Source organism: Myripristis murdjan, chromosome 9, assembly GCF_902150065.1.
Source record: "Myripristis murdjan chromosome 9, fMyrMur1.1, whole genome shotgun sequence".
In the NCBI taxonomy this organism is placed as follows: domain Eukaryota; kingdom Metazoa; phylum Chordata; class Actinopteri; order Holocentriformes; family Holocentridae; genus Myripristis; species Myripristis murdjan.
The window spans coordinates 33,728,296-33,752,174 of NC_043988.1; the positions used below are offsets into that span (position 1 = coordinate 33,728,296).

Sequence of the window (23,879 nt, forward strand, 5' to 3'; positions counted from 1 at the left end):
GAAACAGATCAAATTATGAATACATACAGAATGACCAGAGTTATTGTGGTTTTGTATTTTTCAGTAGTTTTAATTTTTACTTTGTTTTTAATTTTTGTTTTCAATTCACTTCCGTTTCAGTTATTTCCAGGGAGGGTTTGCTGGTTTCAGTTTATTTTGGATTGTTTAAAAAAAAAAAAAGTTTAGTTTTTATTAGTTTCAGGATAAGCTGTACGTTTTTTATTATAATATAAGGGGTGTTTGTCAGGGGTATTACTTTGTGAGGGCAGTCGGCTGACAGTCAAGTTGCCGCTTGACACATTAAACTAAAATGACTAAAACTAAAGACATTTTCTGTGTATTTTTTACTTTAGTTAGTTTTGTAAGTACACAATAACGCTACAGCTAATTTTCTAGTTGTTGTATTTTAGATAGATAGATAGATAGATAGATAGATAGATAGATACTTTATTCATCCCGCGGGAAATTCACAGTTTTTCAGCAGTATCCACAGATTACAGATTAAATAAAATAAAAAAGATGAAAAAAAAAAAATAAATAAAGAATAAGATCTAAGTACAACAGAATAAGATCTAAGTACAAGCCAGTGTGCAAAAAGCAATATGCAACAAAAAAAACAGAAAAAAAAAACAGAAAAAACCGTGTGCATGGGTGTATAAAATGTGCATAGAGGTAGGTCAATGTGCAAATTTAGAAGAAATATACAGTGTACACATGATAAATAGCATTTTTTAAATCTCTTAAAAATAACTCAAATGTTTTTTTTTTTTTTTCACACCTTGTTTTAGTTTTAGTTAACTAAATAATAACCTTTAATTATAAATACATTCTCATATCAGCAGTGTTTGCGGCTCTCGGTGACGTGCACGCGCCGAGCAGCGAGGGGTCCGGTGCAGACGGGCACGAGCGGAAAACATGTTTGTTGTTCTTCCTTCTGTTTCCGAGACGTTCAGGGTCTGAGCGGGTTCACCAGCCGTGTCTGCATGTCTCTGCCAATTCCGTCACTAAATCCTCTTCTACCGCCCCCGAATGCAGGTAATGTCATTTCCGAGCTTGTCGCCGCTCCGCTCGGTCGTTGTCCGGCTCGTCCCGGCTCACATTTCCGTGCTAAACCCGGCCGGCCGCCGCGGAGAGCCCGGGCGGCGTGTGCTCACTCCGCCGCCCGCTAGCCAAACAAATCCAGCGCCGTGCCTCGATCCGCGCCGGACGGTCCTCCTGAAAACACCACAACACGACGGCTTCCTCCTGTCCAACACCGATTTAAACACCGAAACCCGCTTTTACACACCCACCGGATCGTGATATAGGTGTCGCACCTCGCTGCCAGGTGTGACAGCTGGTCCGAGGAGGGCCAAACTTCCCCCGGACGGGCCTCGGTATACATCCGCGGCTGTCACTTCTGACATTACAGCTATGTTTGGGTGTTTGGGTGTTTGGATGTTTGGACACTCGCCCCTCAGCTGTCGGTGGCTTGTGCACTTGCCGTTGCTAAATCACTTTTTTTTAAATTCTACTAAGCCTTTCAAGCACTTCCAGAATTAGGATTGGGATTTACCTAATATTTTCAGTGTGGGTTATCAACGTCAGCCGCTGGGTAAATATCACTATCAGTGGTTTCCTGTTGGAAGGCGGTGTTGCGACCTAAGTTTAATGTCTTTTTTATTTATTGTTATTATTATTATTATTATTTCTCTGGTACGGCGGATAACCGAGGCCTGTAGCCGCTGTTGCCACTTACTTGTGACCCGGTAGTGTGTAAACAGGTTATGTAAGTCCGCTGCTCCAAACTTATTCAGCCAATGCTTACGTCGTGCTCGCCTCCAATCTATAATAATCTGTCCTCTTTTAGCCTTGGTGCACACATTAATGCCATTCATGCATGCTTCTCAGCCACTATACTGACAACTGTCGCACAGACACACCTGATCAGTACACTATAACGTACTCTGATGGTACAGCTTTAATACTAGGGCTGCACAATATGGACAAAACTTCAAGCCTCGGTATTTATGCCAGACATAGCGATACAGCATACAATGTGACTGGGTTATTGGAAATTTTAAGTGTAGCAAAAGCGGCAAAAAAGCATAATAATCCCAAATGGACGTAGAAAATGCAGTTACTTAAAGTATTTTATTCATCGGAACAGACCAATCGCTGCCTTAAGCTGAATTCAAGAAAAAAAAAAACTTTTTTTGATCAGAACACACCAAACACTGTCTCAGGCTAACCCCTGACCCTAAATTTGATATCGTCCATATTGTTGCCTTTTGAGATGTTAATATCATGCATGTTCATATTTAGATACTGGTATCTTGCTCAGCCTTAGTCTATAACAGTTGTCTCACAGACATACCTAATCAGTACTTTTGAATGTATTCAGATGATATAGCCTAACCTGCTCGGACAGCCCTGAAATACACCAGCATGGTGTGAATAAAGTGGTGGAAAGGAGTGACAATAATGCTCTTGAGATAAACACAAAGAAAACAAGGAAGTTGTCTTTGATTTTACCTCCTGACTCCTACAAAGTTCCTGTTATCCATAATAAATAAAAAAAAATAGTTATTTTCATATAAATAACTTGATCATCTGTTATCCTGTTAAAGACCACATCAAATTTGTCCGCAAAAAGGCCGAACAAAGAATGCACTTTCTCCGTCATCTTAGTTAGGTTTTTTTTGGCACTGGTAAACAAATTCTGCTCTTATTTTCGTATTTGTGTGATTCTGAGTGTTCTGCAGTGTTTTGTACCGCCGCACAGTCCAAGAGTTTGATCACTACTTTAGAATCTAAATGGCTTCACCAAATGAAAATCTGCTCAAAGACTGTTGGACAACGTCTTGAGAAACTTTATGAGAGTACCATAACAACATGCTGAGGCTGTCTCTGAACCTCAGCCATGTTTTGAACGGTGAAGATTTGCAGCTGCCATCAGATTGGAGATGCAGGGTTCCCCGTTCTAACAGGGTCAGACTGGAACGCTCTTTTCTGTTTCAGTTGGTCCCTAAAGTTTAATAAGGAGCGCATCCCCAGATCGAATGCTCTCTGAGGCGCCTCGATATCTGCACCAAATGCTGTCCTCAGTGATTGTAGTGTGATGTAAATGTATGCATTTTTCGTTTCTTGTCCAAATTTCTTTTTTTGTTATGTGCTGTTACACATGGTGCTGCTGTTGATGCACAAAAAATAATTCCTGGCTGACATTAAAGTATATATCAATCAGATATAAACATTATATGATGAAGTCATGCACTATTTTTGGCATTATAACAGTTGTATTTATATTTACTACTGGTGCACACTGACCTGTTTGGCCAGCAGCAACAGCAGACGACTGCCAGTCACAACAAGGAGCTGATGGTGCTGCACACAAAGCCTTCTGCAACCACAGCTGCTATTGCTGAGATTAGCTACTCCCAACATCTTTTTTTTTTTTTGGAAATTCTCTACTGTTAGTGTATTACAAAAACTTTTGCATGGTGGGTAAAGGTGCTGCAGCCACGACCAACTCAGCTGAGACTGAGTCAAATCCAACAGCAGCCTGAGCAGATTGACTCCTGTTCAAAACTAAAATAGGCAATAAGCAGTGTGCTTTTTTTTGATCAAGTAGATAATGACCAAGCATCAATGTTAAGTCTCATATAGTCTGCAAAATGATGAGTCAGTACATGTTGGTGGCTGAGAACGAGACTAGTCACACAGTCAAAGTAGTCCACAACCTCTAAAAGTGGTGGGAAAACTGAAGTAAAGACCGAGACTTGCGTGCTGCGGCCTTGGTTTGCAGTTTCATTTTGTGCTTGTGTTTGTCTGTGACTACTGCAAACGTTTGCAGGAGATGCAGTCAGGAGAGATTCATGAATTCACTGCAACCTGCAGCTGACCTACAGTTCAGAACATCTGTCTTGAAAGCATCGGTTTCAAGGCGAGATCACACACGCCAGCGGCCAAGTGCTGATAAAGTTTTGATGCAGTGTGAAATGTTACCAGTGACCCTCCGGCAGGTGAGGAGGCCGGCCAGAGAGTGACAGTCATGGCAGAAGTTTGGATTCAGTCAGCCAGCGTGGCCTTTAGACCAGACACTTATCACCTGCCTCGGTCACAAACTCATGACGCAGTGAAACAAAATGAATCATATGCAGAACACCAGCGTACTCTTAATCTAAGAGCATACACGAATGCGTCACACTCCACTGTTTATTCCAGTATTTCAGAATTAGCAGTGAAGTGCTTCTTTTGTGGTTTCACAGTCAGGCTGCGGCGTGTTTCAAGGCTTTGCGTTGTCTGATAAGTTTATTTCCTCAACAGGTAGCCAGGCTTGTTTGTTTTTTCTTCAGGTTGTTTGCTCTCTTTAAAAATCAGGTCGGGTTTGAAATATATCTCTGGTGAACTTTTGGACCCTCCAGTCACTGCAGCCTGGAGATGAGATTTGACATCTGTGACGCCGCTGGTGGGCTGCTGTCAGCTCGGCTTGTTGGTGCTGACCAGCAGGGATGGGATGATAATATCAAAATGTCATATATCACAATACGGAAATGTGACTGTGAATCATGCAACAGAAAAATTAGTTGTGACATTAGTTACTTTTTAATCTGCTGAGAGGGCTCACCTGTCACAGTTTCACAAACTTAACATTGCTATTTACACTTTGTAATGACAACATTTTTAAATTATTTACATTCAAGCAAGCCAGTGCCATTGTTTTGAAAGATTTTTAGCTCAGAAATAAACATATTTCCACACAGTCATGCCTTGATGATATTGGGTTATTTATCTATCTTGCTTATCTTAATACAGATACAGTTCACAATTCACTAGTTGATAGCTTTTTTTTTTTTTTTTTTGAAACAGTTAAACACGTGCAATAATCAAAGACTTTCCTTTTTCTTCTTAATTGTGAAAAAAAAGACAACAAAATTACTTTAACATTTATTCAAAAAAAAAAAAATTGGTAAAAAGAAAGTTGTATTCTGCAAGATCGCCACAACATTAAGTCATTTCATTTTGATAATCAATAACGATTCAATTCAAAGTATTTAATCTTGATTCAGGCTGAAATCAGAGCAGCACAATCTGTTTGTTTCCTCAAGCAGATCAATACATTTGTATTAGCAGAATTTATAATCAATGCACCAGTGCTGTGAATGAATCATTACACCTCTAATTACACTGCATCATGCTTGTATTTAATTGTGAATCCCATATCGTGTCTCAGTTTTATCGTGAGATGAGCATATCGTCCCATCGCTGTCGACCGCTCTGAGCCAGAATTTGGTTTCGTCTCAGTTTTGGAGACACGCAGAGCGACAGGCACACACTCGATGACTTATTTTGCAAGACATCAAAGGTATTTCGTGATGCAGGGTTATTTAGTTACACAGGTGATGCCAAAAAATGACAGTGGAATAATTTCTAACGTGGTGCTCATGACAAGAGGGAAAGTGAAACCCAACAAATGATCAAAAACATCAAGAACTCATTAGAATAAGTGCAGGAAAGTGTTAATTTCCATAATCCAGCTGCCACTTTCACTGTTCCACCATCCAGATAAACCCTCAGACAAGGTTTTTCTTTACCTGCCGAAGCAATGTGTGTTTTGTTTTGTTTTATAAATTTGTGACTTTACTGTGTTTTTAATGTTTTTAATGACCCCAGGAGGAGCAGCTGCCACCCCGGTGCCAGCTAAATGGGGAGCCGAATTGAAAACTTAAATCTCAGTGGCCTTGCTCTCTTTTCAGATTAACAGGTATGCCAAAGGAAAAATATGATCCTCCAGATCCCCGTAGATGTTACACCATCATGTCAGCTGAGGAGGCGGCTAGCGGGAAGAAGTCCCACTGGGCTGAGCTCGAGATATCTGGTCAGTGTCTCCCTCTTGGTCCATTAGACATGTACATTTGTTTAGGGCTGCTGTGACATGTTATTTCCACTTGTTGTTCCTGCAGTTTGTCTGGTCTTCCAGTGTAGGAATGTACAGCAATTTGTTGAATTCACGTCAAGATCAGGGCTGAGCTCAGAGCAAATTACAGTCGAAACAATTAGTCAATAAATCGATCAGTCGATTCACAGAAAGTTTAAGAGCGTATCATACTGATAATTATGACTTCTGTGAAGAAAATCATGAGGTTTTGCATGTTGCAGCAGTTTGCAGACTACTACTACTTCCTGACTACTTCTATTGTATGTATCATAACAAAAAACCAAAAAACAAACAAACAAAGGGTGCGTGGGTTGGCTGCTGGTTAGACTAATGAAGCAATTTGGACTCTGGGAATTCATGATGGGCATTTGTTAATTTAAAGATTTTATAGATGAAACAATTCATTGAAAATATTATTATCGCCAATGAAAATAGCGCTAGAGCAAATCAAGTCCTACTCGAGGCCAAGACCAAAAGAAACAGCATAGTTCTCATGTCAGTGTAAATATAATGTGTTAAGACGTTTATTAAGGTGGACAGAAATTAAGTTCTGTGTGCAGGACCTCTGTACTGTAACCTCTAATTAAAGCTTCAGCGTTTGAGGAGTTTTGCACACACAGGTAGGCAGGCTCGTCTGTGGTTGTTGTTTTTATGTCTTGATGAGCTACTGGATATTTGAATTACCCTTCAGGGATGAATAAAGTTTTATCTATCTATCTATCTATCTATCCACAACTGCTGGTTTTCTGTCTTACTCTCTAGTAAATTGTAGTTAATGGCGATCACCTTGCATCTCAGGTGGAAATCAGTGCCTGATCAGATGGTTTGAATGAAAACCAGGACAGTGACTCAAAACCAACTCATCACACCATTTTTAATACTGAAGGAGAAAAAAATGAAAGTGGAAATGCTGAGGGAAAATGTATTTTCTGAAAATATTTACAGAGGCAGGAACAAGTGGAGTCAGCGTTAAAAACTGTCTGCAAAAAAGATAAACCCAAGTCTTAACAGGTGCAAGACTGAGACACGTCTCAATAAAATAATCTGGAGACAGAGCTGTAAGGAATGCAGATGATGGAGAGGTGAGGGGGGAAAAAAGACAAAGCCTCTAATCCACAAGCTTGTTCAGTTAGAGCAGTGTTTCAGCTGACTTTAATCTGGGAGATTAAAAAAAAGAGCATATCTAGTATCCAGACACTTTGCTATGCTCTTATTTTGTCATTTCATGGTGAGACGTTTGATAAACACTTAGACATTTGCTTGTTTGACCAGCACAGCAGAGTTTTCCCCACCATATATTTATATAAATGTGCATAGAAACTAAAGCTAAGCTGCAGTGTCACTCCAAGGGTTTACGGCGTTGAAAAGACGCCAAGACGGCATCTTTAAGGGTTTAAGGGCTCTAGTTAAGACAGTGAAGATCTGTAAGCCCATCATTTGTACGGCCACATCATTTTTTTTTTTTTGACCTAGAAACCCTGAAGGTAATTGATAATTTATACTAGTAGGTGTGTGTCGCAGTGTTTCTCAGGTCCCAGGCAGTGCTGGGAAAAGAGTGTGTATGGTCAGCAAACCTCCACTGATTAAATAAAGGTTAATAATTAACATACAGTCAGGAACACCGCATGCTTGTCAGCCTCCACTTTACATTTTTCAGAAGTCACGTGATAATTAGCCCGTGTCTGAGGAGTGATTATATCTCAGTTTTAATCAGAGTGGAAATATACTGGGGTTAGACCAATAGATTGGACGGATACTGGGCTTTTATTAAATATTAAATATCTCATATTGTCCAGTCGTGCTGTCCACCTCTGATATGACGGACCACAGCTGCAGGGAAGCACACTGTAAAACCTGTTCTGACATTTGTGTTTGTTTCTTTTCTCCACAACTTATGTATGCTGGTAATTATTAAGATTTTCATCTGTTAACTCATAAAGATTTAATGGTTTTAGTGGCGTTATAAAGTCTGTTCCAGATGGTTTTCTACCTTCAAAACAATACAATTCTGGATAGAAACACTGAATCCTTACGTTGCTTTGGCATGAAAATGGTCCAAGGATTTAAAGATAATAGATATTGGCTTTCAGCTCTAAAACCAAAAACATCTTTATTTATTCTGCTAAACTTTGACTGATCTAGCCATCATGTGCACATCCTGCTCTATTCTGAATCTTAAAGGAACGCATGTTTTAGGCAAAATCCCCTTTTTCTGACTTACCCAGACTGCAACAAGATGTTTTACATATATATAAGCTGTATGTCATATATATTTGAAATACATGTCTTGGATTTTTCTTCTAAAAACAACAGTGGTTTCAAGAGAAGTTAGATGGTGGAACTGAAACCGCTGAGCACATTTATCTTGCAGTGATGCTGAAGGTGAAGGTGCTGAAGGTAGAGGAAGATCCAGAACAAATTAACTTCTCACAAACCCACACTTTATTTGTTTTCCTTTGAATTACTTTTCTTTAATTCAAATCTGTGTAATGAACTGTGTAAATAAGACAGCTTTGGAGTTGCCATAAGGTTTATTTTTTCACTTTGACAAAGCCAGGCTAATGACCCCCATAGACTTCAAGCCTTTATGCTAAGCTAATACGAGATAGATGGATAGATAGATAGATAGATAGATAGATAGATAGATAGATATACTTTATTGATCCCAACCAGGGAAATTCTGGAATGCTACCCATAGAAACTGAACCACTGGACGTACAGGTGAGGTAAAAATGGTATCCAAGTTTGTGTCTCAGTCTGGGAAAGTCGTTAAAAGTGGATTTTGCTCCAAAACGTTGGAGTACTCCTTTCAAAAAGCTCTAGTCAGATCAATGTTACAGCAGGTCGATACAGAAACTGCATTAATCGAGTCAGATTTGAAGCTGTTACTGTTCTGAAGTCAAACTGTGGCCTCGTCCTGGTTTTCGACGCAGGTCGCGTGAGGAGCCTGAGCAGCTCTCTGTGGTCGCTCACCCACCTGACGGCGCTGCACATCAACGACAACAACCTGAGCCGCATCCCGCCCGACATCGCCAAGCTGCCCCACCTGGTCTACCTGAACCTGTCGTCCAATAAGCTCCGCAGCCTGCCCGCCGAGCTGGGCAACATGGTCTCTCTCAGGTAGGCTGACAGACACGTGTTAGTCGAGCTGCTTGGAAACATCTGAAGAGTTTATTCTCCGATTATTATATTATTATATTACCTGCAGGGAAAACATGCACTGGACAAGCAAAGGATGGATTTTACATTTCCCCGCTCAGGCAGTTTTACTTTGTTTATTGCTGGAAGAAGAATAGAGGTGGCAGTTATTCATCATTTCAAAGGGGAAAAAAAGCTGTTGATCAAGACAAGTGTATTTGTAGAGCACCTTGGAAACAGCTTTCACAAAGATTCAAAGCAATTAAATTTGAGTTTTGGAAGTCAGTGTTGTCGTCATGAGTGCTTTGCCAGGGTTCAAGAGCAAATCGCGTTCAGTTCAAGTCACGACCATATCTGAAGAAAGTCGAGATTTAACAGAGCAAACGACGACGTCTGCGTGCAGCGTGAGGTAGTGGGAGGAGTGCTTTTGTAGTGAGCCACCGCAGAAAAATATAACGTGACAGTAAATTTAAATGTCTTGGAGCTGTCCTTGAGATCCATTGTCTCTGCTTTCTTATGAAATGTGTGAGAGAGTGTGTGTGTGTGTGTGTGTGTGTGTGTTTGTTTGCAGTAATTACTTATCTTTTGGAAACTGCGCAGTAACCAGTCCTGTTGGTGTGTTTGCTGACTGTTATCTGTGTGTTTGAGGTTTACATAAAGGATTGAGTGTTGCCAGTAACTTTTTTTTTTTCTTGATAAAGTGAGCAGCTGAAGCAACTGCATACTGTCCTGAAAAATAAATTAATCAGTGAATTTAGTCAGAGGATTAAGTTGGTTTGTTTTTTTGGAACAGTGACAGAACATTAAAGCAAAGCACTAAAAAGCAAAGCACTAAAAAACAAAAAACACAGCGATTAAAATACAGTGATTTAAAAAAAAAAAAAAAAAAAAAAAAAAAAAAACTTGGAAGAAAAACAAATTACAAATTTGTGCAGTTGTGATAAAGAGTTCCCGCGGGGCTCATTAAACCATCTCACCTCCAAATAGACAGATAAACAAAAATTAATATGACAAGCGAAGACACAGTTGGATTGGAGAGCAGAATTGAAGCGACAAGCAGATGGTGGAAAACAGCGCACCGCCGATGATAAAGGAAATAAAGTGACTGTTTAGTAGAGCTGATGCTGAACATGAAATAATGAAAGAGTTTGTGTTTCATCATGTGTGCATGTGTGTGGTGAAAGAGAGCAGGGATAAGGGACCGAGAGAGTGTGCGCTGACAAATTATTCTCTCTATTTTCTGCAGGGAATTGCTTTTAAACAACAATCTTTTACGAGTTCTGCCTTATGAACTTGGGAGGCTTTTCCAGTTACAAACCCTGGGGCTGAAAGGTGAGTTTATCTTGTGTTTTTTGGACAACTCAATTATATATCACTGAATTTAATGTATACTTCTCTGTACGTAATCTTCTAATTTAAAAATCAGTGTGTGTATATACAGTCAGGACGGTTATTTACAAAGGAGCTTTTAGGAAAACTGGTAAAATGAGAGAGCCCTTGTGATTAACTACTAAAAATAGGACAGCAATGCTTAAAATAGAAATGACTGAATTTATTTTGCTAAGCAAAAAGGAGTTTAATCAAATGTTTGGTTGTGTTGAAATTAGAGCAGGTTGACTTTCAAGAATATGTGCTGTAATGTGGCATAAATCTGATATGTAGTTTTCTCAAATTAATGTTAAACTTGTATGAAAAATGAGTTTTTGTTTTTTTTTTTACTTTGTCTACCAGCAAATGCATGAAAAATAAGTGAAATCAAAATTTTTATTTGGGCATTTATAGGCACATGTCTTGACAGTTCTTGCAGAAAAAAAGTGTTTGTACTTCTACAAAAAAAAAAAAACCCTAAACAAAAAAAAACACTGTGGTGCTTTTTCCTAACACACCAAATTTAGTCATTAGTCAATAGTGGGTGAATCTGGTTAGGAAGTGAAAGTTGAGGCTGAATCTTGAGACAAAAATGTTAATTCCCAGTTCTCCGTTTTATGCTCTGTGTGAGTTATTATTGTTGATGCTGGTTGTGATCTGCTGGTTGGCAGGTAACCCTCTGTCCCAGGACATCCTCAACCTGTACCAGGAGCCGGACGGAACCAGAAAGCTTTTGAACTACATGCTTGACAATCTCGCAGGTAAATGGCGCCGCCGCGTCGCCTTACCGCACAGCTGTTTTGTCCCAGCTCATCTATATTTAACCAACCGTTTAGTGTAAACCTGAGCGCCGCAGGTATACTGTCCCATTGTGTTTGTCCCGGGCAAATGAGCACTAATCCCTCATTTCCCCCGCTCGTTTTTTAGTGCACCCAGAACAGCTCCCCCAAAGACCGTGGATCACGCTGAAAGAGCGAGACCAGATGGTCCCCACAGGTACGCGGGGAGGGGGGGATTAACTCTTTCACCTTCAGCTGTAGGTTGTTCTGTTGGCAAAACACTATTAATAATTGATAATGTAAGAAAGACCGGCTATTCATTCATTCATTCAGATTCTTTATTCGAGTCTCAGAGGACATTGAGGTTCCAAGATTACAGTTAAAATGTAGTATTAAAAGTAAGTAAAAAGATAATAATAAATAAATATATGAGCATAAATCACACAATCATACAAGACATAAACATACACACACACAGACATACATGCAAATGTACACATACATTTCAGTGCCGATAACCAGTGATGTTGTGGATAGTAAAGGCCAAGTTTATAGATGGACCATTTTATTCTGTCAGTAAAGTTTTTGTAAACAACAGGAAAGGAAAGGTACCACAGGAAGGTCCTTTTCTCTTTTTTCCTTCATCAATTCAAGAGGGCACCTTGTCTGGCTGAGAGAGCCCCCACATCAAACATGATGCACTTTACAACACCCGACACATGGACCCGCTTAACGTTTAAAATAACGGCATCTAATGACAGCCAGTCCAAAAAGATTAGCTGTAATGAATTCAAAGAAAACAAAATGCTTACGACTGTCTTCGTCTCGTGTTTTTTTTTTTTTTTTTTCCTCGGAAAGACGTAAAACATAACAACTAAGAGCCTCAGAAGAACCACAGCTGCTGTAAGAAAAAGGCTCCACATTATCGGATGTAATTATTGGCTGAAATTCCATTAACAGGACAATAATTTAATTGTCTCATTTCTCAGAGGATAATATAATATAATAATAGACTGCTGATATATTGTACATTCCTGTTTTTTCCCCTTCCTTTTTTAAATGTAAAACTTCACTGGGCATGATTATTGTTAAAAAAAAAAAAAATCATTAAATGCTAAAGGTTCTTGTCCTTACCACTCCTCTCCCATCCAGCCATGTTCACTGTCATGTGCTACAACGTGCTGTGTGACAAGTACGCCACGCGACAGCTCTACGGCTACTGTCCATCCTGGGCCCTCAACTGGGAGTACAGGAAGAAAGGCATCATGGAGGAAATCACCAACTGTGACGCCGACATCATCAGCCTGCAGGTAGGAGACGCTCCGCTCAGCCGCAGAGGGTCACGGTGTTTGAGTTTGAGATCTTGTGCATTTTAGACATTAGGTTGACTTTCTTGAAATGAGTTGGAGCCTGCAGGGTACAGGGTTCCCACGCGTCCTACGAAACCTGGAAATCCTGGAAATTTATGGAAGAGTTTTCGAAAATGTCCTGGAAATGGTCATGAGATCCTGGAAAATTTATAAAATTTGGCTGAGATTACTTTTTCAGATGTTTTTCATTTTCAGCCGCTGACACCTTGTTACGTCGTCCCGTCGTCTTTCATCGTACTGCAGTGTCGCGAGTGATCGAAAACATGCAAAACAAAGCTCAAGAGGGTGTTTGTGTGAAATCGACTCGTGTATGCATTGTTAGCCTCCTGTTAGCATTTTTTTTTGCACATAAACACCATGTTGCACGATGCAGAAGCGTGTTGACAGCGTGTTATTTGAGACATCAGTTCCATGCGGTTTTGATCTATTTGGCCACTTTGTCCAATGTGAATCATCCTAATGCGACGCTTTGTGAGCTGCACCTAAACATGGACGCTACATAAGTCACCAAACACTGAGGAATGTGCATGAATACTGAATACCTTTAAAAAAAAAAAAAAAATCCTGGAAAATTTTGTCCTTTAAAGATTTGGAACCCAGAGGGCAGGAAAATTGGTTTTTCATCCGCTGGTCACACTCTGTTGAGCCGGCCTGAATATTGTTGTTGCACTTTGTGTGTCGTGAACTCAGTCCAGTCTGTCAGCGAGGCATCCAGACACTTGACTCCTCTTAGTTTGTGCACGATCAAATTTCATCACAGTTTTACAGCACCTGACAACAGAGCCTTCCACAAGTCCTATTTATTGTTTTAGCTGGTAGCAAGCTTCTGCGTTGCTATTTCACAGGAAGTATAATACACAAAATATACCTATCAACACTAGGAAGGAAATATGTATCTTTGCAAAATAAAACATTAGCAACAAAATAAATAAAGTGGATCAATACAAAGAATACAAGAAAAACCTTTGCATACCTTGTTTGAGTAATTAAAAATAAAATATACTAAAATATATCTATAAAATATCTACAGTCCTCTCACCTTTGAATCTTTTCATAGACTGTATTATGAAATCTGCAGCATTTGCATAGAATAGAATATCATTTATAATTTAATTTCCATGCGGCAGTCACTGATTCCTGGTACTGGGCCTTATGGCAAACAATTTATACAAGATGTAATTGCTATTATGTATTGCCATAGCTATCATTATTATTATTATTATTATTATTATTATTATTATTATATGAAAAGATGATGGAAAAGGCATGGATTTTTGCATCAGGGACACAGTGGGGGCTCAATTTTTAACATAGAATATTAAAATATAAAATATTATGGCCGCCCCGGTGGTACACTGTGTAGAGTGTGTGCCACATAAAACCGAGTTTAAGCCCTAAATCTACCCCTAAATCTGATCCAGACCCTTTGCTGCATATCAGCCCTTCTCTCTGCCCTGTCTTTCCTGTCATTTTCCACTGTGACTGTCTAATAAATCAGAAATGCCCCCCAAAAAATCTTAAAAACAGATAAAAGATTGCAAAAGCTCTGGCCGATAGAACCAGAAAATCTAGAATCAATAAAAAAAAAATTCAACTGCTTTAGGAGGCAGGTAGGTGTCTTACAAAAGTGTTAAAGAGTTGAGAAGGATTTCTGAATCTGTGGAATCTGTTTGTTTTTTACCAAGAAGGAATTTTCATCTTTTTAAAGCATCGATCAACCTCTAAGAGCAACTGAATTTACTCTTCATGTTTACCTTTTCCAAGTTCATGTATCTCACTTGTACAGCGGTGTAGCAGCAGTTTTTTTTTTTTCTTGCCAGCCACATCAAAAACAACCTGTGGCTGGCATCAGCTTTCCTCTGCGGTCTCAGCGGATTGTTGACATGCATATTTGGCTGAATTGTTCATATGGAGCGTCTGTCCGTGTGTGTCTGCAGGAGGTGGAAACGGAGCAGTACTACACCCTCTTCCTGGAAACACTAAAGGAGCGCGGCTACGACGGCTACTTCTGCCCAAAGTCTCGTGCCAAACTGGTGTCTGAACAGGAGAGGAAGCACGTGGACGGCTGTGCAGTGTTCTTCAAGACAGAGAAGTGAGTTCTTCATGGATTAAAAACTGAATTTTCATGAATGTTGCTGGTCAGTTTGGGCGACAGAGTGCCCGTTGTCATTACATATTGTACATAACTCATTGCCCATGTATTTATTTTTTTAATTCTTACTTTTATTGACAGTAGTGTAGCTCTGAAGTAGCTGCCTTCAATCAGTGTGATTTTGCGCAGTATGACCTGAAGTAAAATGTAGTTTTTAAACACTCATTGTCCACATTATGAATTATAGTATTTTTGGGAGTCGATTTAAAAAAAAAAAAAAAAAACTGTACAAGTATGAGGTGGCGGTGTATTCCTAAAAGGAAACAGCAGAACAAGACATTCAAATGGGACACTGCTGGCTGTATTTTGGCTTGAAATACATTTTAAATCAATGGAAAGTATATATAAGTTTGTCTCCTTTTTAACTGAACATCCTGTGTAGTATGCAAGGGGCATGATGCTCTGTTAAAAATATTTGAATAGCCTTTATTATTACATGGCTAAGTATTATTTAAAAACCTGGCTGCTGACCAACATGTCTCAGCTCCAAGATCCTTCATCAGGGTGCCTTTTTTTGACATTTTAAATCAACTTAAGCAAAGGAATTTGTATGATCTCTGATGTTCAGCGTTCGTCCTGTAACCCAGCCCTTGTTCAAGGTTTTTTAACACATTGCACTGTTACTCCCCCCCCCCATGACTGACAATCCATCACTGCTGTTGCTGCAGGTTCACTCTGGTGCAGAAACACACCGTGGAGTTCAACCAGGTGGCTATGGCCAACTCAGAGGGGTCAGAGGTCATGCTGAACAGAGTGATGACCAAAGACAACATCGGGGTGGCCGTTCTGCTCGAGGTGAACAAAGACATGTTCTCTGGAGGTAAGGAAGGCAGATCGGAGGGCTTTGTTTTTTGTGAAACAGCCGCCGCACACCCTGTACCTGCTGGTACAACATTTAAAGGAAGTTTCAACCATGATACCTTTGCAGGTTTAGGCAGATCTAGTGTAACCATGTCCACACAGAGTTGAACCGAGGGCAAGCGGACTTCCTTGTAGTTTCTCGAAGACGTTTCACTTCTCATCCAAGAAGCTTCTTCAGTTCTGACAGACTGGTGGCGAGTCCCAGGTATTTAACCTGTATGTTATCCAGGTCGTTGGCTCCTTAGTGCTCCTTCCTGTTGTGACGCCTATCTGAAGTGTCGTTAGGAGCACCTGACTCCGGGAATGAAGAACGATCATAAGAGTCACTTGACTCAAGGATTGAATGATGGACATTCGGGCCACCCAACTAAGGAAGTGAACGATGGTCATTGGGGCCGCATGACTTCTGGAGTGAACGATAATCCTTTGGGTCACTTCACTTCAGGAGTGAACACATTAGGGACACTCCTCCTGGCTCCAGGAGTGAATGGTGGTTGTTGGGGTCACGGGGGGGTCAAGAGTGAATTGTTCACATTCCTGGGAAAGAATGACAGGACAGCCTTGTAGGTTGAAGACAGATGGCGTGTGAGACCTCCTCCTCTGCTGAGAGATGGTTTCTCTATCTTAACATAGATCGCTTCCTTCACTCCTCCTTGGAGCCATTTGTCCTCCTTGTCCAAGATATGAGCCTTACGGTCCTCAAAGGAGTGTCCCTTTTCTTTCAGGTGCAGGCAAACTGCCGAGCCATGCGTTTGTTTAATGTTTGTTTAGTTTGACCAGTACATAGGTCTGTGCATTCCTCACTGCATTGGACTGCATACATGAGATTGCTCTTCTCATGTTTGGGTGTGCAGTCTTTTGGGTGGACCAGTTCCTGTCATAATGTGTCGCTGGGTTTGAAAAACACTTGGGATGATTGTTTGGAAATCCTCCAAAGTTTCTCAGATACTGCAAACATGTTTGGGATGACAATGTTGTTGCATTAAATCTTCTTTTTTGGTGATCTTCCTCGATCTTCGGGCTGTTTTCACCGAGTTCCAGTTAGGGTATCCACAGCAAATCAGCAAAACTGACTTGACGTCTTGCCTATGAACTAGTCTCATCACAGAAACTTATGAGGTTTCTGATAACAGGGTGGAACAGTGTTTGGTTTCCTTATCATATTGTTGTGTTAGTGATGAATCACTGTGAATCTCTCATTCAGACAACACACTCAAGGTTTTTTTTCAAGGGTTTTCCAGGACGTGACATGTCTAGCGCTGGATTACTGTTAGCAGACTTGCTGACTGGAGTAATTTAAGATGCGAACTTGCAGGTCTGTTGTTTGACGTAGTGACCTGTTTTCTCTGTTACTTGGAAATTACAGACCTCAGAGTCTGTTTATTGGCAAATCAAAAGTTTGCTTCCTGCCCTGACAGCATCTGTTGCATAAAGCCTTTCTGCCCTGTTGGATCACATTATCAGTGTTTGTCTAGCGGCAACAGCTCTGGGTGACATGCAGGACTGTTTTGTTTTTATTAGTCAGCAACTCCTATATTTATAACTTCCCAATTTATGGTCAGTTTTCTGTTTTTTCTCACTTTTTGTAAAACTCCACTCTTCCTTGTCATTGTCAGTCTTGCCTCATTGTCTCAGAGTGTCTGGGGCTTCCGAAATTACATCAGATCCTCCTGTTTGTCTGCAAAATATTCAAAACATCTGCCAGCTTCTCTGTACATAATGACAGTGGTAATTTTATTTTCGCTGATCCCTTGTGTCCCTCATTTTAGTTTGAGATGTTTTCATAAACACTTGCACAACCTGTGTTTGTTTATCACTCCTTTTCTCCCTTTTTTACCTCTGTAGTGAATGTGTAATTAAACTGAATCTGGTTATATCCTCCCTTCCGTTTTGTTCTTAGTTGTGCTTCATCGGCCAGACAGGTGTGGCTTATTGAATTCCATGCGGTTTCCTGTGTTTTCAGGCATGAAGCCCCTGCAGGAGCGGCAGCTGATCCTCGTGGCCAATGCCCACATGCACTGGGACCCTGAGTACTCGGACGTCAAGCTGATCCAGACCATGATGTTCCTGTCGGAGCTGAAGAGCATCGCTGAGAGGGCCTCGGGCTCCGTGGCTACCGGCTCACCCACCTCTGACCCGTCCTCCATCCCCATCGTCCTGTGTGCTGACCTCAACTCGCTGCCCGACTCTGGTAGGACGGCCTCTGGGAAACCTCTCCAACACCTCCACTAAACGCATTAATGAGTTGGGGTAGGGGGCGGGGGTGTTGCTACAAGTTTATTTTCAGAGAGCAAAGCAAAGATGCTGTGGTTCAAACTGAAGCTAGCTGAGCATCATTTCTTGATTTTCTATTGAAATACCGTCATCACAGTAACATGAGAGCTGTCTGGTAACAGGGTAGAAAAGCATTTGGTGAAGTTTACACTAGGGATGCACCGATCCGATATTAGCATCGGATATCGGCACCGATATCAACATTTTACATGGATCGGGTATCTGTAAAAGCAGCCGATCCGTGAGACTGATCCTTCCCCTTTAAATCTTTGCGACACGAGCTACATCATATGGTGTGTGTACCGCATGCCGCAAGAGTCGATTGAGTTGAGTTGCAAACACAAGCAACATGGCGCGAACAAAAGGGTCTGCGATATGGAGGTTTTTCACCCTTAGCATGCCAACTAGCTCGACGGCAGTTGACAATGTATGTAAAATGAATGTTGCCAGGGGTGGTGGTAGCACTGCCAGATATAATACCACAAATTTAATCAAGCACCTCCAGAAACACCACACGAAGGAGCACAAGGAGTTCCAGCAGCTGAACAAATCAAAGGGAGCCGACGCTGCTGTTGAGGTTTGTAGCTTCTTAAATCAACAATATCGGATCGGTATCGGGTATCGACCGATACGTAAGGCCCCAGCATCGGTATCGGCATCGGAACTGAAAAAGTCGGATCGGTGCATCCCTAGTTTACACCTCTTATCAACATGTACACATGTCACACCTGCATGGCAGCGCGGCAGAAACTGATTCTCTCCTTTAAAATGAATGAAGTTCAGTCATAGAGCGACACAGTCAACACACAGACTGTGGACAAGGCGTTGAATTCTAGCAGTGGATTACTGTAGTTATCAACTCAGTTCAACTCATCTTTATTTATATAGCACCTTTCATGCAAACATGCAGCCCAAAGTACTTCACATTGCAAGATTAAAGGAACAAAAATTATACTAGACTAATAATTTCAAGAATAAAAACTGTAAAATGTTAAAAATAAATTATTAAAACTCCATAAAATAAAACACAAATAGAATAAAATAAACACATGGATTAAAATAAATATGAAAATTAATGACTGAACTGAAAAAACTATGGCTGTAACATTACTCCAGCACGAAAGTCAGATTAAAAAAGATAGGTCCTCAGTTTCCCTTTAAAAATGCCAGGCGAGCTCGCCGTCCAGATCTCCAGGGGCAGTTTGTTCCACAGTTCAGGTGCATAAAAACAGAAGGCAGCCTCGCCGGGGCTTTTATGGGACACATTAGGAACATTTAAAAGATAAGCTGTGGAGGACCTCAGTGATCTGGCTGGAACATAAAATGCAAGAAAATCTCTAATATATGGAGGAGCACGGCCATTTAAGGCTTTATAAACAAGTAAATGAACTTAAAAATCAATTCTAAAAGATACAGGGAGCCAGTGCGGGGTCTTAGGCAGTCGGATAATGTGATCCATTTTCTTTGATTTAGTCAAGACGCTGGCCGCTGGATGTGTACTACTTAACTTATTAAAGTGTAATGGATACTTGGTAAAATGGGAAACTAACAGCTGCCAGTTGCTGGTAAATCTGACCTGTGGCTGGTTTGCTTTACCAACCACTCTGGCAGGTAACACGCTGTCTTTTGGTGCTTCTATTCTGTGAATTTAGGTTTTACCAGCAAATGTGGCGACTGGTCTCGTAGCACCCAACATTTCCCAAAGGATCGTGTGATTGACTAAACTACAATATTTGCCAAAAAAAGTGACACTTCTGCAGTTTCTGTTTTGTATGCAAGAGCAAATAAACTGTTGTGAAATAGTTTTTATTGTAATAGTTTAGTCACATAGCCACTCCTATTTAAGATGGCTTCTTTAGTTAGCACAAACATTTGCTTGAAAAAGGTCTATGACCGAAACGTCGCAATAAACTCTTTGTTCTGGAAGTTGGCCAGTGTGCGGGAATTTATCCTTCAATTACTTTGGTTTTTCCTTTTCCGACGCACCTGCCCGAGGAATAGATGTGCGAAGTTTTTTGCTGTTCCTGAATTGTAATAGTTTGAAAAATTAACTTTATATTGGTTTATTTGTAGACTACAGAAGTATAAGTGCATGTAAAGTCAAGGTGTGATGTAATGTTATTTTATATGCCGGCATTGTCGCTTCAACTTAAAGTCACTCGCTTTCAGGCGGCTCATCGGCCACATTCATCTGTTCAGCAGTCCCAGTGTCACGTTGAACCAGCAGGTGTCTCCGTGTCTCCTCAGGTGTGGTTGAATACCTGAGCAACGGAGGTGTGGCCGAGAACCACAAGGACTTCAAGGAGCTGCGCTACAACGAATGTCTGACCAACTTCAGCTGCAACGGCAAGAACGGCAACTCAGACGGAAGCATCACCCACAACTTCCAGTTGAAGAGCGCCTACGAGAATAATCTGATGCCTTACACCAACTACACGTACGACTTTAAGGTAAACCTTCTCCAGGTGTCAAAGGTGCATTCTGTTAAAGCTGGTATCTGTCAGATCCACCTGGGCGGCACACTGATTGTAGAATAAAAATGTGACTTTGGGATTTATGAACATTTGCACTAATAGCTACTTTTTTTGGTTTTGGAACAAAGTTGGGGGCTCAAAGATATTTGCATATCCGAAAGGGGACAGGTTAGGGTTAGGGTCACAGTGTCAAACTCTGGGAAGAACATCCTCCATTTGCACAGCTTTAATGAAACCCAGTTAAACACAGCTTGATTTGTGAGCTAAGGGTTTTGCTTCATAGCAGAAATAATTCGTTTTTGGAAGCTGGCACCATTGCCAGCTTAAAGAGTGACCCAGCACCAGCGCTAAATTTCTGATGCACTGCCCTCTAGGGGTTAACACTTTCAGGCAGGTTGCACTTCTGGCCTCACCCAATCAGTGATGTGGCCGCAGGTATTTTGCCATTGACAGCTGTTAGGAAAATACCTGAGGACACATCACTGATGCCTGCAAGTCTCAGCCCCCAGAGGGCAGCGCAGCAAATGTTTTCTGCCTTTTGTGATTTAGTGTTGAATTACCCTTTAAAGCCCCTTTTATAATTCTCTTTATGGCGTTCTCTGATCTGATCTGAGCTGAGGTTCTCAGAGGGCGAGCCCTCTGCCTTGTTTGTCTACAGTGCCTTGCATAAATATTCATACCCCTTGAACTTTTGCACATTTTGCCACATTACGACCAAACACATGAATATATTTAATTGAAATTTTATATGAAAGACCAACACACAGTAACACACAATCGTGAAGTGGAACGAAATGTATACTTTATTTTAGGCTTGTTCTACAAACAAAAAACTGAAAAGTGGGGCATGCAAAAGTACTCAGCCCCAGTGTGTTAATATTTTGTCAAACCACCTTTTGCTGCAATTACAGCTGCAAGTCTATTGGGATATGTCTCGATCAGCTTTGCACATCTGGAGACTGAAATTTTTGCCCATTCCTCCTTGCAAAACAGCTCCAGCTCAGCTAAGTTGGATGGAGAGCGTTTGTGAACCGCAATTTTGAGATCCCTCCACAGATTTTCAATGGGATTTAGATCTGGGCTTTGACTTGGCCACTCCAGTACTTGGATACAGTTTGCTTTAAACCATTCTGTTGTTGCTTTAGCTGTATGTTTCGGGTCATTGTCCTGCTGGAAGGTAAATCTTCGTCCCAGTCTCAGGTCTTTTGCGGACTCCAACAGATTTTCTTCAGGGTTTGCCCTGTATTTGGCTCCATTCATCCTCCCATCTATTCGCACAAGCTTCCCTGTCCCTGCAGAAGAGAAGCAACCCCAGATCATGATACTGCCACCACTGTGTTTGACAGTGGGGATGGTGTGTTTAGACTGATGTGCCGTGTTATTTTTACACCAAACACAGCGTTTGTCATTTAGTCCAAAAAGTTCAATTTTGGTCTCATTAGACCAGAGAACCTTCTTCCACTTGTCAGCAGTGTCTCTTACATGGCTGTTTGCAAACTGCAAACGTGACTTTTTGTGGCATTCTTTTAACAATGGCTTTCTTCTTGCCACCCTCCCATACAGGCCAGATTTGTGCAGTGCACGACTGATTGTTGTTCTATGCACAGATTCCCCTAGCTCTTCTGTGGATCTTTGCAATTCATTTAGAGTGATCAAAGGGGTCTTGGTTGCCTGTCTGACGAGTGCCCTCCTTCTTCGATCTGAAACTTTAGAGGGACGGCCTTGTCTTGGCAGGGTTGCAGTGGTGTGGAGCTCCTTCCATTTCCGGATGATTGATTGAACAGTGCTCCGTGGGATGTTGAAAGTCTTGGAAATCTTCTTGTACCCTTCTCCTGCTTTAAATCTCTCCACAACTCTTTCACGGACCTGTCTGGTGTGTTCTTTGGTCTTCATCATGCTGTTTTCTCCCCAATGTGTTCTTAGCAGACCTCTGACACCATGGCAGAGCAGCAGTATTTATACTGAGACTTGATTACACACAGGTGAACTCCATTTTGTCATTAAGTCAACAGGTGATCAATTAAGAATCATCAGGCAACTTCTGGTTGCACAGAGAGAAAGGGGGCTGAATACTTTTGCACACCCTACTTTTCAGTTTTTTATTTGTAGAAAAAGTTTGAAATAAAGTATACATTTCATTCCACTTAACAATTTTGTGTTACTGTGTGTTGGTCTTTAAAAATTCAATTAAATATATTAATGTTTCTGGTTGTAATGTAGCAAAATGCGGAAAAGTTCAAGAGGTATGAATTCTTATGCAAGGCACTGTAACATGCAGGCGACCATGTCCAAGACTTGCGGAACAATAACTGAAGCCATTCTTTGATTTGGATTAGATTTTTGATTTCTGAGCGAGTGAAGTCCTTACGCCAACTTAAAAAAAAAAAAAAATTGATGTGCAGTACAATAACTTTGAAGCCGATGTTGCAAAGTGCATTTTTGGTGCACTAGTTTGCACCCCTCTTGTGCAACACTTTAGTGAGTTTTTGCATGACCTCTTAACCCCCTGTGGACATCGGCGAGACAAAAGGGATTGATTATCAATTCCAGGAATGAAAACTCAACACTTACATCCATATGGGGAGCATTCTTCCCGTTTCCTCAGAGAGAAACAACCTTTTCTAAAACACGAGGACACCAAACGCATCTGTCCAGTTTGGGACTGGCTGTGTATTCTCGTCTTGCATCCAATTATGTTACCCAGCTGTTTTGCTTCCCAGCTGTTTGAGTCGGCTCGTTCTCACAGTGAATCTTGGGAGTTTCTCACTTGTTTTTATCCGTGAACTCATCATCTGGCATGTCCTTAAGTGCCCAGTAGACTTATGGGATCTTCATTAGTCCTCCATCGTCGTTTTTCCCTCAGCGTTTTAATTGTTCTTCAGCCGCCATCATCTGATCTCAGGAAAAAGTTTAGCGGTTATATTTGTGTTCGTCTTTTTTTAAATAGTTGTTGATAGTCCCACTCTTGCAAATGAGATATCTCAGGAGTGCCTTTAGTACAAATTCTAGTTTATGTTTTTACTTGCAAAGTTTCGCTATGAGCTGTAGGTGAAACTCGCTCATTCTCACTCACTCATTCACACGATCACAGTTGAGTTGAGTACTGGGTCTGACGCTGATCCTCTTACTATGCTGACTGTCATTGCTTATTACTGCCATAGTCATGGTCACTCTATCAAATGATCTGTATTTAGTGTCAGTCACTGGTCCACAGTTTACTCACCTTTTACCGTCACTGCACATTGTTTTTGCACCGTGGAACTACTGCTGACCCTAATAGTCTCTTTAATAACAGGAAGAGTTATCGTTGCATCACTCTGTTTACTGTCAGGCCCTTTTTTTTGTACGGTTTAATCACTTCATCTGAAATAGGCACTTCACAACTGTTTACTGTTAGTCTGTGGATCTGTAAATATTTTCTTTGTCGTGCGCAGTGCTGAGTTTAACGTCCAGCCAGCCACAGTTAGCCAGAACCAGACCAAAATACGACAATTTTGCCAGAGTCAGAGAAATGTCAGAGTAAGATTTGTATTTCTAGACTGA

General features: G+C 40.9%; 1 protein-coding gene across 1 annotated transcript in view; it reads left to right on the forward strand.

Moving 5' to 3' along the window:
* The first annotated feature begins 902 nt into the window (after positions 1 to 902).
* The window catches only part of cnot6l (CCR4-NOT transcription complex, subunit 6-like), a 28,798-nt gene continuing 5,821 nt past the window's right edge, over positions 903 to 23,879 (forward strand). The window contains exons 1-11 of the mRNA XM_030059640.1: positions 903 to 1,035; positions 5,739 to 5,860; positions 8,854 to 9,040; positions 10,305 to 10,390; positions 11,098 to 11,187; positions 11,354 to 11,422; positions 12,358 to 12,515; positions 14,513 to 14,667; positions 15,396 to 15,547; positions 17,552 to 17,779; positions 20,110 to 20,312. Of these exons, the coding sequence (XP_029915500.1) occupies positions 5,749 to 5,860; positions 8,854 to 9,040; positions 10,305 to 10,390; positions 11,098 to 11,187; positions 11,354 to 11,422; positions 12,358 to 12,515; positions 14,513 to 14,667; positions 15,396 to 15,547; positions 17,552 to 17,779; positions 20,110 to 20,312 (1,440 nt within the window). The 5' untranslated portion in view covers positions 903 to 1,035; positions 5,739 to 5,748. The remainder of the gene's footprint in view (positions 1,036 to 5,738; positions 5,861 to 8,853; positions 9,041 to 10,304; positions 10,391 to 11,097; positions 11,188 to 11,353; positions 11,423 to 12,357; positions 12,516 to 14,512; positions 14,668 to 15,395; positions 15,548 to 17,551; positions 17,780 to 20,109; positions 20,313 to 23,879) is intronic.